Source organism: Parasteatoda tepidariorum, chromosome 3 (genome assembly GCF_043381705.1).
Source record: "Parasteatoda tepidariorum isolate YZ-2023 chromosome 3, CAS_Ptep_4.0, whole genome shotgun sequence".
In the NCBI taxonomy this organism is placed as follows: domain Eukaryota; kingdom Metazoa; phylum Arthropoda; class Arachnida; order Araneae; family Theridiidae; genus Parasteatoda; species Parasteatoda tepidariorum.
Window position 1 is genome coordinate 70,104,097 of NC_092206.1, and position 14,989 is coordinate 70,119,085.

General features: G+C 27.5%; 1 protein-coding gene across 3 annotated transcripts in view; it reads left to right on the forward strand.

The window, feature by feature from the left end:
- Positions 1 to 14,989, forward strand: part of LOC107444065 (sodium-coupled monocarboxylate transporter 2) — a 78,690-nt gene that overhangs the window by 21,506 nt on the left and 42,195 nt on the right. For all 3 annotated transcript variants that reach the window (XM_071178821.1, XM_043045342.1, XM_016058136.4), the window contains exon 2: positions 3,754 to 4,167. In XM_071178821.1, coding sequence (XP_071034922.1) covers positions 3,820 to 4,167 — 348 coding nt within the window. In that variant the 5' untranslated portion in view covers positions 3,754 to 3,819. The remainder of the gene's footprint in view (positions 1 to 3,753; positions 4,168 to 14,989) is intronic.

A 14,989-nucleotide genomic window follows, 5' to 3' on the forward strand; every position in this document is an offset into this window, starting at 1 on the left:
TTGTATATTGATATATATGTAACGATTATCAGCATATTCTTGGATTGTGGTGTAAAAAAATAATCATTTTGCTATCCGGAAAGTGTTAGAGTTTAATTATTACTCTGCTTCAGTTTAACACAATCTAATAAAAGTTTTTATTGAATTCGAATATTTCTATATATTTTGATTATAACAAGGATTCAAAAATATATAATCCTCATTTTTATATCAAATTGTTTCTTAGTATAGTTTTTAGACAGGTACTTCGCCCGTTTTTTTTATTTCCTCTAGATTATATCTTAATACTTTCCTTATACTTGTAGTTTTCTTCAACAAAATCATGATCTGAAAATGTGGTTTATCGTAGTATTGCTTAAGTGTTAATTAAATATATTTATTTAAGTACTATTTTTTTTAAAAATAATAATTTATAATTAAAATATTTTATCTTCTTTGTTTACAATATCTTCCATTTTTCTATTTTTGACACTATTTAATTCCTTTTATAGTGCAAGTTTAATTATCATTCAATTAATTTTAAGTTGAATTTACTTTATTCATTTGAATAAAATCACAGTTATTAAAAAAATATTTGAAATTACTTTTCAGCATATTTTTAAAACATTTTTGTTAGATAATAAGAAGCTAAAACGAAAAGTTTTTAGTTCCCACCTCCACGATCGAAATTGATCTTTCAAAATTTTTTTCTCCCTTTGAACGTTAGTTGTTGGTAAAATATTCAATAAACCAAACTAAATTAGTTAAAAAACAAATTAATTAAATTTCGAGAAGTAGTTGCTTTCAAAATTTCTCTTGATACAAGTTTAGTAATTATTTTCAAAAAAGTAATTATAGTATAGACGGCTCATAAAGGTTATTAAAAAATTACGTTTCATTTATTTAATTACTAGTTTATCATAAATGACTGCACTGTCTTTATTTTACTCTTTTCCTAAATATTGAATTTAACAATGATAAAGCAATGAATTAAACAATAAATTACATATTTTTCATAAACTATGTTGTTCATGACTATTATATTTCATGATATTTCATTCATACTATTATATTTCATAAGCTATTATATTTCATGTTGGAGATTGTTCCTAAAAGTTGCTTTTTTAATGATTTCAGAACTGTCAATTGAAAAAGGCAAGACATAAGCTAAGACAATAAATACCATGAAACACTAAAATTACGTAGATGTCACTATGTTTTAATTTTTCAAATTGCTTTAGCTTTTCAAATTATTTTTAGTTTATAAATTATTTTTAAATGGATATTCACATTATTATAAGAAATTTCTTTAACTTTCACTCAGTTAATTTTTAAAGACATTTTGGAAAAATAAAAGCTTTTTGAAAATATCAAAGCACAATTAGTATGACTTTAATTTTTTCAAAACGTATGCTATTACTCCTCATACAAGTAATAAAAGGACATTGATTTACTAAAATAATATTTTAACTATTTGTAAGAGTGATAAAAGCGTTTAAAACATTATTCTTATAACGTTTTACTAATAAACATAATACCTTCAGAATTATTTAATCGAAAAATCTCTAATTAATTTGTGCTTCCATTGTTACCTTTTCAATAAAATTTAGAACAAAATTACGTGAATGCTTGTTGAACATCACGATGAAATGCTTCGAATACACACAAATGAGAATCAAACAATTTGGTATCAGAATACTTTACATTAATTAAACGCAACGCGTTTTTATTTTACAATTTAATTTTTTTAAAACTTTTATCCCAAACAAATTATATAACATGTAACAAAGCATAAACATGTAAGAAATGTTGGACAAGCGACCAATGCTCCAACAATCCAAGTTTTTTTTAAGTAATATTCATTTAAAAAAATTGTAAGTTAATAATTAACTCCGAATTAAAGCTTTTATTTTTAATAAAAGTATATCAATAAGTAACACACTTACACGGACAAAAGAATTCTGGTAAAACTACTGTGCTGTATGGTAATGACATTTCTGGTAAAAGAAAGCCATAATTCTGGTTAATAAAACCAGAACATACGGTATTTATACCATTTGTTTTCATTAATATGATATTTGTATTTATTTAATATCATAATTTCTTTAACATGATATGACAATGACCACATATTTAATAAAAAAAAATATACAAAGCTAAAAAGTAAATTTAACAAAATGAATAGTTTTCATGCCATTCTCTAAGGTATCATGCTTAAACTACCAAATTTTAAAACATGTACTGCATTTTATCACATACTATAAAGCAGTATTTCATTGTTACTTTTACAAAAATCAGTGCCAAAGCACTTCAGTAAAATTCACTGAGCTTTTTACTGTTCTCATAGAGTAAGAAATAAGGTAAATTTTCCACATTCTGATGATTTTGACTATACTTTTTCTTCAGAAAAGTACAAACAAAAAAGCACTAAAGGCAATAAGAAATACAAATGAAATCACAAGTAATTTGTACATAATTCCTTAACATGTTGAAACCTTCATTCCAATAATTAATCTGTTGAATGGAAAATCCCGGTTTGCATTGAGTTGCGTCCATAGGCAGTTTTTTTTCAACAAAAAAAACCTATAGCAATAACAGAAACAAAGTTTAATAATATTAAGAAACGTTTCAACATTTCGTATGAATCAGTCTTGGAGAATTTTTAAATAATGGAGAGTTTGTTTTAGCTGAATCCAAAACAGCTGGACATAGACGGATTTCTTTTAGACCAAGATTTTCATTCATATCCATCGTCAATCTCCAAACAATAGTATTTTGTATTAATTAACCTCTCATTAAGCAATTAATGAGAAGAGCAAAAAACAATTAATGACAATATGAGAGAGAAATAGAAATTGAACCAAATTAAACATAATTGCTTTGCATATTCATGCATTTGTTCCAAAAATGAATCTGTTAAAAAATCCCGATTTCACCGAGCTCCAAAGACAGTTGTTATGATTTTCAGCTAGAGAAAGCATTTTAGTACTTCCAGAGTTGAGAGAGCACCACGAAACGAAGTTGAATGAAATGGAAGAATGTTGCAACATTTCTTATCGATTTATCTAAGAAATTGTTCATGAAGAGGTAGAAAAGCTTATTCATTTTAGGTACAAAAACAGCTATCTATAGAGATGCTATGTATATGAAAGCGAGATTTTTAAACAGATCCATCGTTTAGAACAAATATTTCGAAGTGCCAGAAAGCTACGTAAAAATCAGCAATATTTTCTATTGAGCTGATGTGGCTCAGAATATAGAGCATTCGCCTCCTAATGAGGTGATCGAGATACGACCCAGTGTTGACTAGTTGATACGAATTCCGCTCTTGACTCACATCGACCACAGGCCTGACGTAAAATAACCACAGTGGTAGACGGAGTCCCCTTGTCGTCAGGATAACCGAGGAAAGTATTGGGGTTTTTTCCTCTCCTTGTAACGCAAATGCGGATTAGTTTCATCAAAAAGTCCTCCACGAATGCTATTTTGTCCTAATGCGTGATCCAGTAGTTCTCTTGTCTTCTGGATTGGGTTCAAAATTGCAAGCCTTCGGAATTGAACATTGCTAGACGTAGACTTTGAATTTGGCCTGTTGCCAGTCTGTTGTTCAATGCTGATTATGAAATGAAATATTTTCTATCATATTTCTGTTTCATATTGTAATTAGGAGCTTTCGTTCTTTTCTTTTTAGAATTACTTAATGATATGATCTCGTAATGTTAATTTAAACTAATATTTTTACTTCCTTATAAATGATTTAGCTTCTTGTTTTAGGTTACAAACACTCTTTACAACCAACACCATTTCTTTTGTGAATACAAACTATCCAAACAGATCACCATGGATGATATGGTAAAAAATTTATTTGGTGTCGCAGATTATATGGTATTTAGTGTTATGTTGCTGATATCTGCAGGAATAGGAGTATGGTATGCCATTGTAGATCGGAGAAAAAGCAATACTCAAGAATTTTTAATGGGTGGACGATCTCTTAGCGTCTTTCCAGTGGCCATGTCTGTTTTAGCCAGCTTTATGTCAGCTATTACACTTTTAGGTACACCAGCTGAAGTGTACCGATATGGTACTCAGTACTTGATGATCAATATATCCTTCTGTTTTGTAGTACCAGCCACAGCTTATTTATATGTTCCAGTGTTCTATAATCTTGGAGTCACCAGTGCTTATGAGGTAAGTGCTATTTTTATGTGCCACAAAAATCTACTATCTTGGTTTGATCTACTATCTTTAAAATGCATGTTGAGTGTTATTGTGTTAAAATAGCTGGTTACAACAATGTAAAATATTTTGGTGTACAGTTGCCACCATTTTTGGTGTAGAGATAATTTAAAATTTTTGGCAGTGCATGTAGTCACAATTCTTATTTACTTTTTCACTATTATAGTTTTATTTATTTATTCTCTTTCTTTTTGTTTCAGTATTGGCAACACGTATTCTCATGCGTAGTAGGATTAATTTATGACCCTACTGAAAAAATATTTAATTTAAAAGCAAACATATTTTTAGTATTGTATTCGCACTAATTCTTTGTTATTTTGTTAATTTTATACAATGTTTTGCACGAGAACTATAATTCTGTGCATAAAAATGTATTAATTTATCTCATCGTCAAAAGTAGTGGCAATTATATATCAATACTTTTTGTAGTGCAATGATAATTGAACATTAGATTTCAGATTTTAAAACTAAAATCTTAAAGGGTTACAGCTTTTAAAGCAATATTTAACTTCATAATTCATAAACACTATTTTATTTGACTTATTAAAAAATTAGAACAACAGCATATACGAACCATTATATAGTTAACATTATTTGTGCTTGCATACATTGTTCCTCTACCTCATTTAATGTGGCAGTTTCAATATATAATTTGTTCTTAGAATATTTAGACGTATATAACAGTGTTTAATGCTGAGACAACTGAAACTTTCGAATTCACGTAGATATTTGGTATGTAAATGAGATAAATCAAATTATTGAAACTTAAAGTGCACTGTACAGTAATGAACAGAAACTTAAAATAAATTCTGGTACGGTCTAGTCCGGTTTACGGTACAGTACCGTAACGATATTTCTTGTAATAAAAAAACCTAGTTTAGGTTTTAAAAAATTACACTGTATTTTAACCATTCATTTGGTAATCTTTCAATTCATATGGTAACGATTTAGCGGAATTCGGGTTATCAAAATTATAGTTCTTGTTACCACACATTAAATAAAAAATACAAGACGAAACAGAAAATTAATCGAAAGCTTTCATGCCATGCTCAAAGATAAAATGCGCATGATAAAATGCGCATGATAAAATGCGCATGCAAAGATGAAATGCACATGCGCATGATAAAATTGCCAAATGTTATTGCATTTTCCAAATTTTTCCAAACGTTAAGATTATTAATAATTATAATTTTTAATAACATGCTAACAATTAATTTGTGTAAAATTATTAATTTTACTAAAATCATTGTCAGAGCTCTCCAGTTAATATTACCGAGCCATTCGGTGCTCAAATGGAGTAAAAAACACTGTAAATTTTGCCGTATTCTATTATTTTCGGTCATACTTTTTTTTCCTCAGTATATTTCTCTACATATCTGATACTATAACTAATTAAAAATCTCTCACATCAAATTCTCGATGCATAAAAGCCAGGGAGATAAGAATCGGTATTTTAATTACGTACTTAAATGTTTTTTCATTCTTGAAATTGATTGTGTTAAAGCAAAACTGTGTCCATTCAAACTTTTGTCCCAAGGGGATTTAAAATAATGTTTTTCAAAACGAATTTATTCTCTCTAGGATCATATTAAAGGAATATTTTTTTCATGCATAATTGTTTCCCTATTAGATTTTAAGCAATATTTTTCCCAAGCAAAATTTTGCTTCAAAGTAATTATGTCTACTCAAAAATTTGTTGTGCTAGCATTTTTTATGGAAAATTTTCTACCACAACTGTTGTAAGCCTGAGTGAAAATTGCTCCACAAATGAATCGACCTCTTTCAAAATTAAGCACCCATCAAGGTTTTTTAAATAGGTTAGAATTAATTCCGTAAAGGAAGTTAATGTCACCTCCGAAACAGATGCTTCATGTATGAAAAGCATAGAACATTTTCTCCGTCTCTTACCAGGTTTGATATCAGTGAAGCCTAGAAAAAACTAACAAAAATTACAGTTAAAAAGTTATTATTTTAAATAAAATCAAAAGGAAAATCTTAAAGACAGCTTAACGAGTTTTGAAAATTCACGACTCAGACAGAAAAAATGTAAGAGCCAAACAACAAATAAGCAAAAGGCTTACTGGAAATTCAAAAAGAGATTTTGTATTATTTTATTTCTACTTTTTTTCGAGATCAAGTTTTTAAAAAATCAAAAAGGTATTTCAATGAATAAATTAATTTTGTTTTAGAAAGAAATTAAAACTTTAGATTTATTTCACAGTTATTATTTATTTTATATCAAGGAAATTGCTTCAAAAAATTTATGCCAGTATTCCGAAGTATTCCATTAAATCAGAATAACAAGAATTATATACCTTGATAATAATTTTAGTTTATCCCATCTTTAAAACAGATTACCAACTTACGTACTTGCGTAACTTAAAGATATTTAACATATTCCCTTAAACACTCTTGTATCTAATTATAAATGAAGTGTAACAAACTGATAGATAGAATTATGATAGTTAATAATTTGGAGAGCTAGCATTGCATCTGAAGATTTATTAAATATAAGAGTGCTATATTGAGAAACGGTATGCAGATGTGGATAAGGTTTAGAGAGATTATGCAAGATTATTAAACTGTTTATCAATTATTCAACTGCTTAAATCCTTGATTATTAGTTTAGGTTATCTCAAACTGGGTTTAAACTAGTGAAATGCATTAAAATTAATTTAACTTAATCATATTTAATAATGTACAAATTTAATAATGTTTATAAAAATGTACAAAAAATCCATAGCATCAGGCCTTTGATATGTTGGCGGAATATATTCCAAATAAAAAATAAATATAGTTGATCTTTTATTTTCTTTTTTTTTGTCATTTTTGTAGACTCATCTCCTTACTATTATGTACTTTTAAGTAGAAAGGAAATTGGCGGAAAAATATACCGCTGTACAGTGCGCAAAAAATAAACGGGCCATCCTAAATAGCTTTTGATCTAAAGATCGGATCTTAAGGAGGAGGAGAGCAATCAAAAGTTTGGATTTCTAAAAGTTAACTTTACTTTTTGCTTTTTTTACTCGAAAGCATTTCAAGTGAATCAAAAAAAACTTAAATTAAATTATAAAATATTTAGAAAGTTTTTATTATTTTTTTTATTATTTTATTTAATACTGGTAAAAGAAATTTTGAAGAGTCAGGTGTACAATTCGTTATAACATTTTAAAGAATGTAATTTTACAAGACAAAATACGAGATTTGAGCAAATTTGGTCTAATCGTTCTTGCGAAATCAAATTTTAAGTGTACGACCATTTTAAAATTTTGATTTCTCATTTAATTATTTGACCGATTTTGATCAAATCTTGTATTTTGTCTGACAAAATTACATTCTTTAAAATGATGCAAAAATTTTATACTGTACCATTCAAAACTTTTCGATGAATATTAAAAAAAAATAATAAAAAAAATAATAATAACTGAAAGTTATTTTTTGCATGAAATTATCTTCGGATAAGCGAATTTTGTAATTGTGTGCAAAAATGTTTTAATTCGCTTAAAAGTTTCTAGAGATATGGTGAAATACACACAAAAAGTAAAATTAACATTAAGGTGTCCAATCTTCGGACATCTCTCCTGACCACACTATAGGGACCATATTTCCTTGATAGTGCTACCTTCTATACTTTGAGGATCAGAAGTCCAAATCCCTTGAAGAAAATGTATGTTAATTCAGAGAAAGTACGTTTTTACGTCTGATTTCGTAACTTAAAATACCGCGTGCACTTAATAACTAGCATATTTGAGTTCATCCCCAGAATTGATTGCTCCAGCATCCTCAAAGACTGAATCTTATGAGAGAAAGATCCGATCTAAGATCGAGCAAAAGAACGATAGAAAAATTATTCAGAGTGCTTCGTTTTTTTTTTNTGTATGGCTAATATTTTAATTTTTTTTTTTTTTTTTTTATTTGTGCGCGCTGCATATACTGTAATATAGGGGGTTGATTAGTCAATCTCGTGACCAGTCTGCTAATTATAACCTAATATTTATTAAATATATTTAAATATTCGACTTCATTGAAATTCGATTTCTCAGAACCTATTTAACCGATTTTGATCAAATATGTATTTAGCTATGCAAAATTACCCACTTTAAAATGGCTTACAAATTTTTTTACCTTTATATTCAAATTTTTTTCGACTATTTTTAAATAAAATAATAAAAAATAATAAATATTTTCTCAAAATTATTTTCGCATGAAATTATCTTTGGATAAAGAAAATTTTTTATTGAATGCAAGTTTTTTTTTTTTAATTCACTTTAAAAGTTCACGAGATATGGTGAAATTTCTAATGGTGCATAACTTGTAAAGTAACTATGTCACAAAATATCAAGTAACTATGTCACAAAATATGAAGCAACAATGTCATAAAATTTTATAAACACTATATCACAGTAGATTTGCTCTAAAAATATTTCTAAAACATTAGGAAAATATTAAAAACATTCTTGAAGAAATGTTGACAGGTTACATTAAAATTTGAAAGAAAATTCTGGTTTCTGAAAAGAGAAACATACTTTTTTGATCCAAGAGCTTCATTTCCATTTCATCTCACAAATTTTCCGAAATGTTTGCATAGGTAGAGCACTTTAAAACTTAAAAGATGTACGGAATATTCGCAAAACAAGTGGAGTTGAGTTGCTCTATGCTGCTCCATGAAGTATTAAAATATTTTCCTCTGTTTACCTGAAAAATATTTTTATCACTCTTGTTGTGATAAGTGAAGACTTTTAAGCTAAAATTTAATTATGACGGAGACTTTTCATGACATTTTTTAAGAAATTTTAAAAATTCAAATACAAATTTAAGCCTTTCCCTTGGAGAATTGTTTTTAACTTAATATATTATATTATATTCGTAAACATCAATGATAGGAAATTAAGTTTCAAGTGCTAATCAATCACCTTAAAATAATATAATTATAGAGGTTTTAGTTTACTCGTGTTAATTTATAATCAAAAAATGCTGTGAATGTCATTTTGAGAATAAATCTTGAAAAGTAAATATTTCGAAGGAGAGTAAGTATTTCATTAATCGCTATTTTTTTAAAATATTTTGTCAGAAAATATAAACAATTTTTTTTCTTTTTCCGTACATAAATTTAAAAATGTAGAAGAAATACTTTAATGGAGAAATAGGGGGGGGAGTATTATTCCCCATTTTTTTTTTTTTTTTTTNTTTTTTTTTTTTTTTTTTTTTTTTTTTTTTTTTTTTTTTTTTTTTTTTTTTTTTTTTGATTTTGTAGCCATTATAATAAAATATTTTTTATTTTTTTGATCTAATTTTATGTATTTGCAGTCAATATTAAGTGAGTCATTCTTCTTTTTGGTTTTTATATACTTTTTTTTCTTCAAATTTATGACACAGTGAGTTTCTTAACTTCAGTACTTAATGTCAGTTTCGCGAATTTTTGTATTTTAAAATTCTTTTGGAAATATGTTGTAAAAACATTTTCCGCAAACTGTGTAAAAATTGAACACAGACAATATCAGAAAAATATGATAAAAAGATTATTTGAAGCATTATCATTCGAAAAAACTATACACTTTATGTTTAGAAAGATGTTTTTTTATGAAATAGAAAAAACTGAACTTTAAAACTAATTTTTGATATTAATCGATAAGTTTATCTATTTTGCATCAATTATTTATTATTTAGGAGCACTGCTTACTTATGTAAGTTCAAGATCATTTACAAGTTCAATACTAACCTGTTTCTTAATCAATCTACAAAGATAAGTAGGTCCTGCTAAGACTGTTTGTTGAAATATATATGATAACTTTTGACAACTCCGCTTAACAATTTGTAGTTAAGATAACAGAATTATGTTGATTTTCTTTAATTATGCTTCAAATATATATAAAGTGCATAAATGTTCTTGTAAAAATAAAAGAAAGAACACTTGAGCAATGTGTTTTATGAGATTATTTTAATCAAAAAATTTTTACTTTAGAAGAAAGATATTACATCAGATCAAACGTTATGCAGTGTGTTTTCTTTAAAATTCATTCATAATATCAATGAATTTTATGTTATTTTTAGTTTAAAATGCTTAATTTCTTAAATAATGCTTATTTTTAAAAATAAATTAATTGCTTAACTCGTTGAAAGCAATTATTTTTATTATTCGAGCAAAATTACCAGAATTCATCGGAATTAAAAAATTTTGAAATAGCGAAATAGCATAATTTGTTTTACGAATTAATAGCTTTTGTAATAAATTGCGCTAAATATTTAAAGGAAACGTTTGTTTTCCTTTAAAAATTTATTCCCATTTTAATAATTATAGTTTGGGAAGAGTCGAAGCTTATATTTAATTGGAAACTTTATTGCAGAGCGAAGCGTATTTTCTTTGTTAAACTCAACATTCTTTGATGAATAGAAATCAATAGTTGAAATTCTTTTCACAAAATATAAGCAGAATTCTCATTAGTCTCTGAAATATTTATTAAATAATAATATTATGTCGTAAATTTTTAAGTGATGCAGACCGATTCCCAAAATTGAAAATGAATGACCAACTATATTGAAAAAAACAAGAAATTTGATTTTAAATTATTATTAATAAATTATTGCACGCATTTAACTATTTTATTTTATCGAGCATTGAATAACTGGCTCAATTCTGAGTTTACGACTACCAATGTTACTACTATTTATCCAAAAAATCTGTAGCCTTGTAATTTTGAACTAGCCCCAAAAGACAAAGTGACGCCTGAAATAAAGATTGAGACAAGCTAGGCTTCGTAGAAGACTTTTCTGATTGAACTAACCCAGATTTGTGTTACATTGAGAGGAAAACAACGAAAACCTTCCATGGTTAGCTCTATGGAAATCCAATCAATGATCCATCAGTCACTGAGGATAGTTTACGTCAGCACTGTGGCCCATGCGAGCCGGGAGTAGAATTCATATCAATCAGCTATCACTGGGTTTCGAATCTTCGTGACCTCATTAAGAGATGAATGCTCTATCCCCTGACCCACTATAAATGCCTATAAATGCAATGCACAAAAATTATTTTAACAAAAGCTATTACTTTTTAATATAACATTTCAGACAGTTTACAGTAGGACGCCCATATCCTTAAAAAAAGTAAGGCGTTTTTGAGGTTAAGAGATGTAATAAAATGCACTTGAGGTAAAAGATGAGATTATGTTTTGCATCAAAAATAACTTCATTAATAAACCTAAATTTCAAAATCATTTGCACCTCATAAAATTATCCTCATATAAAACTCATCAGTTCTTTTAGTTAAGATTAGGTGAAATTATTCACACCTCAAATATACTTATTTGCTTGAAGTGTAGAAGAATAGCCTGTACTGCATCTCCATAAGCTGGTTTGCTCTAAAGTAGATTTCCATCAACCTCAGAACAATTTCAAGTGTGAATATAAAAACTTCAAACAATTTGATTATACACCTTGGGAGGTTGTTTTTGAAGTCAACTTAAATATAAAAAAACTTAAAGTCAACTTAATTAATTAAGTTGACTTAATTAATTAATTAAACTTAATTAAACTTAAAGTCAACTTAATTAAGTTGACTTAATTAATTAATTAAACTGAATTAAACTTAAAGTCAACTTAATTATAAAAAAATATCTTAAATTTTTATAAGAGTAGATATTTGCACAAATAAATTTTACCACAATTATTTTTCATAAAATTTTGCTTTCCTGTGATGTGTCCAAAAAGTATGGAAATGGTTAAATATCTTGAGAAATCCTGCTTTGGATCAAATTTTAATTCGAAAAACATGCGTGGAAAACACTTTCAAAACAGGCGTTCTACGCACTGAAGACAAATGTATGGTTAAAGCTGCGAGAATATGTTAAAATTCACCTCGTTTCTGGCTACATCGGAATGCCAAAAAGATCAGTAATTTTTACCGAAGTGCTTTGTAAATGACTTTGGTAAAATTAACAATTAAATATGGTTTTATAATATGTGATTAAATTTGGTGAGTGTTTCAATAGCTAAAAATTAAAATTCATAAAATTTTAAAATCATTTTTAAGAAAATAGGTAATAATGGATTTTTTTTAAATTAAAATTTTGATTTACTTTCAATGTGCATTTTACATAAGGCAAAATACTATGTGTATTGTATCTTTGTAAAATACGTTATGAAAGAGATACAGTATCGGTTTCACTAAAATAAAGTATGAAAATACAAGAAGGCTATATAAATTTGTATTAAATTTTATTTTAAATAATAAAAATTTTAATTGATTAAATTTCATTTTGTAATAATTTATGAAATAAATTATTGGTTTTACTTGAAAGAGGAGATGAGCAGGGCTGACGGTAATTGAAGCAAATATTTGCAAAGCGGAAAAAAATTTAAAAGGCTGCAACTAACAAAATATTTCAAATGCTGAAGAGGAATCAATTTTTGAATGAATTATTACACGGAATATAAAATTCTAGTGAAATTACCGTATTATATAGTAATGACATTTCTGGTAAAGAAGACTATAATTCTGGTTAATAACACCAAAGTAACTGGTATTTAAACCGTTTCTTTTATAATTTTTCTATTAATATATTAACGGTTTACCGGAAATCATAGTTTTCAAAATTATAGTTCTTATTACCACTTATATAGTAACAAATATAAAACGGAAAAGTAAATTTTGCCCAAAAAAATTTTTTTTTAATCATGTTCCTAAGGATTATAATAAAATTATAAAATTTTGCCAAATTTCACAAACTTTAACGTTTATGTTAATTTTACCAAAATCATTACCAAAGCGCGTCGGTGAAACTTACTACATTTTTTTAGAGTTCACATAGAGCCAGAAGTACGGTAAATTTTACCATATTGTGGTAACTTTGACTGTCTTTTTTCATCAGTATAAACATATTTCTTTCCCTCATTGACAAATAAATACCAATTGAAATAATAACTAATTAAACATTAAAATTTATCTATTTCTATATAAATTATCAAAAAACAATAATAAAATTTTTGAATTTCATTTTCCTTTTAATGCTTTTGCCAGTGTGAGATGCAGTAAGCATACTGGCTTTTAATTAAATATGATAAAAAAAAACATCATTTACATTTGTTTCATTAAGGTTCATTTTTAAAATAAAAAACATTGTTTTTATAGCATATAGCTTTAAACCGTTAAAACAAATAGTTATTTCCAAAGCAAATCAAAACTCGAATCTTCTGACGTGTTCCCACCATTCTTTAACTTCTTGCAAATTATTCACTTAATGTAAATCAGAATGGAAAGGAAAGGAAGGAAAGTGCAAATTGAATCCGTAGACAGTAGCGGTTTCATCAAAATATGTATCAATTTCTAAGCATACAAAAGAAAAGAAAAAACAGAAGGTTTTTCATTCTATTTGTAGCTTCTTTCGAAATGATATTCATACCCATCTTCAACTAAACTTACCTTCAAATATGATTGAAATAATCTATAGAAATGCTATGTTTCTTTTAAGCCTTTTTTCGAAGATCATTAAACCACTTTGAATGAAATTTTGAATGCGGATATTCGCTGTAATGCATTTAATGATGATAAATATCTTTCTTATTGACAGTGAATCCGGCGCTTATTTGTGCAAATGATATGTTAATATTGCATGAAGTGGGTTCTATAATGCTTTGAATATGAGTATAAAATTCTAAAAGGTAGAATGTAAAGCAATATTTTTTCTAAAATGGTAAGCGCACTTTAATACCAGATAAGATAACTAAACACATAGAAATTATCCGTTTATTCACTATGTTTGAAAGATATTTGCAGTTTTCTACTTGATTTCTCCATTATTTTTTTTTCAAATTACGCAAACAACAACGGATTTCTAAAATTTTGTACTTAACAGAATTTTCTAGAAAAAAACATTTTACTTAAAAGATTCTAAAATTTTAAATTTGGTTCGAAAGCAAAAAGTTCTGTTTGAAATCTTTGGTTTTAAAATCACGATCTTAAAACTAAGTTTCGTATACAGTCTCAAACACAAATAGATTCAAAGTTTAACTACCTTGAACCAAAATACCAAGTTTGACTGACAAATACCACATATATTTGGGTCTCACTAGCCAGAATTGAGCTATTGTTTACCAGAAATATCGATACCAAACAGTACGTTAATTTTACCTGAATTTTTTCTTCGTGAACTAAAGACATCAAACTCGAGCCCAACTCTCTTGGCAAGGATGACTCCAAATCGGTGGATATATAAAGGGGGGTAGTTAAGGAATGCCCTGTATGCAAAAATTATTATTATTATTATTTATTAAAGACAGGTACTGAATTTAGCGCTCTGCGCCATGGAAGATGTCGGAGGTGTTGCTCATTTTGCGTTGCCTAGTGAACACCTTCTGACCAAAGTCACGGAAGTGAACCCCCAACCTTACCCACGCCACACTGCCACAGATACCAGTTCATAGGGAGGGTCACATTCATACAACACAGACAACAGAGGACAACATCCATGCCCTGAGCGGGATTCGAACTCACAACCATTGACTCCGCAGTCAGGCAATGAAAAAATTATAAGCTCCAGGTCTGAAAGTAGTAATTCAAAGTTCATTATGCTCATTAAATGGAGAAACAAAATGTGTGTTTTGTGATAGTCTGTTAATGATATTACCTTTAATGACTTAACTAATCTTAATAATAAATTTGTGGGACCATTTAATTTTTCGAATTGCAGCTAAAGAGTATACCCGGTAAAATGGAAGATAATTAATTGTAATTCTACACAAGATTAACTGAAACATGCATTGTTTAAAATAATATTTC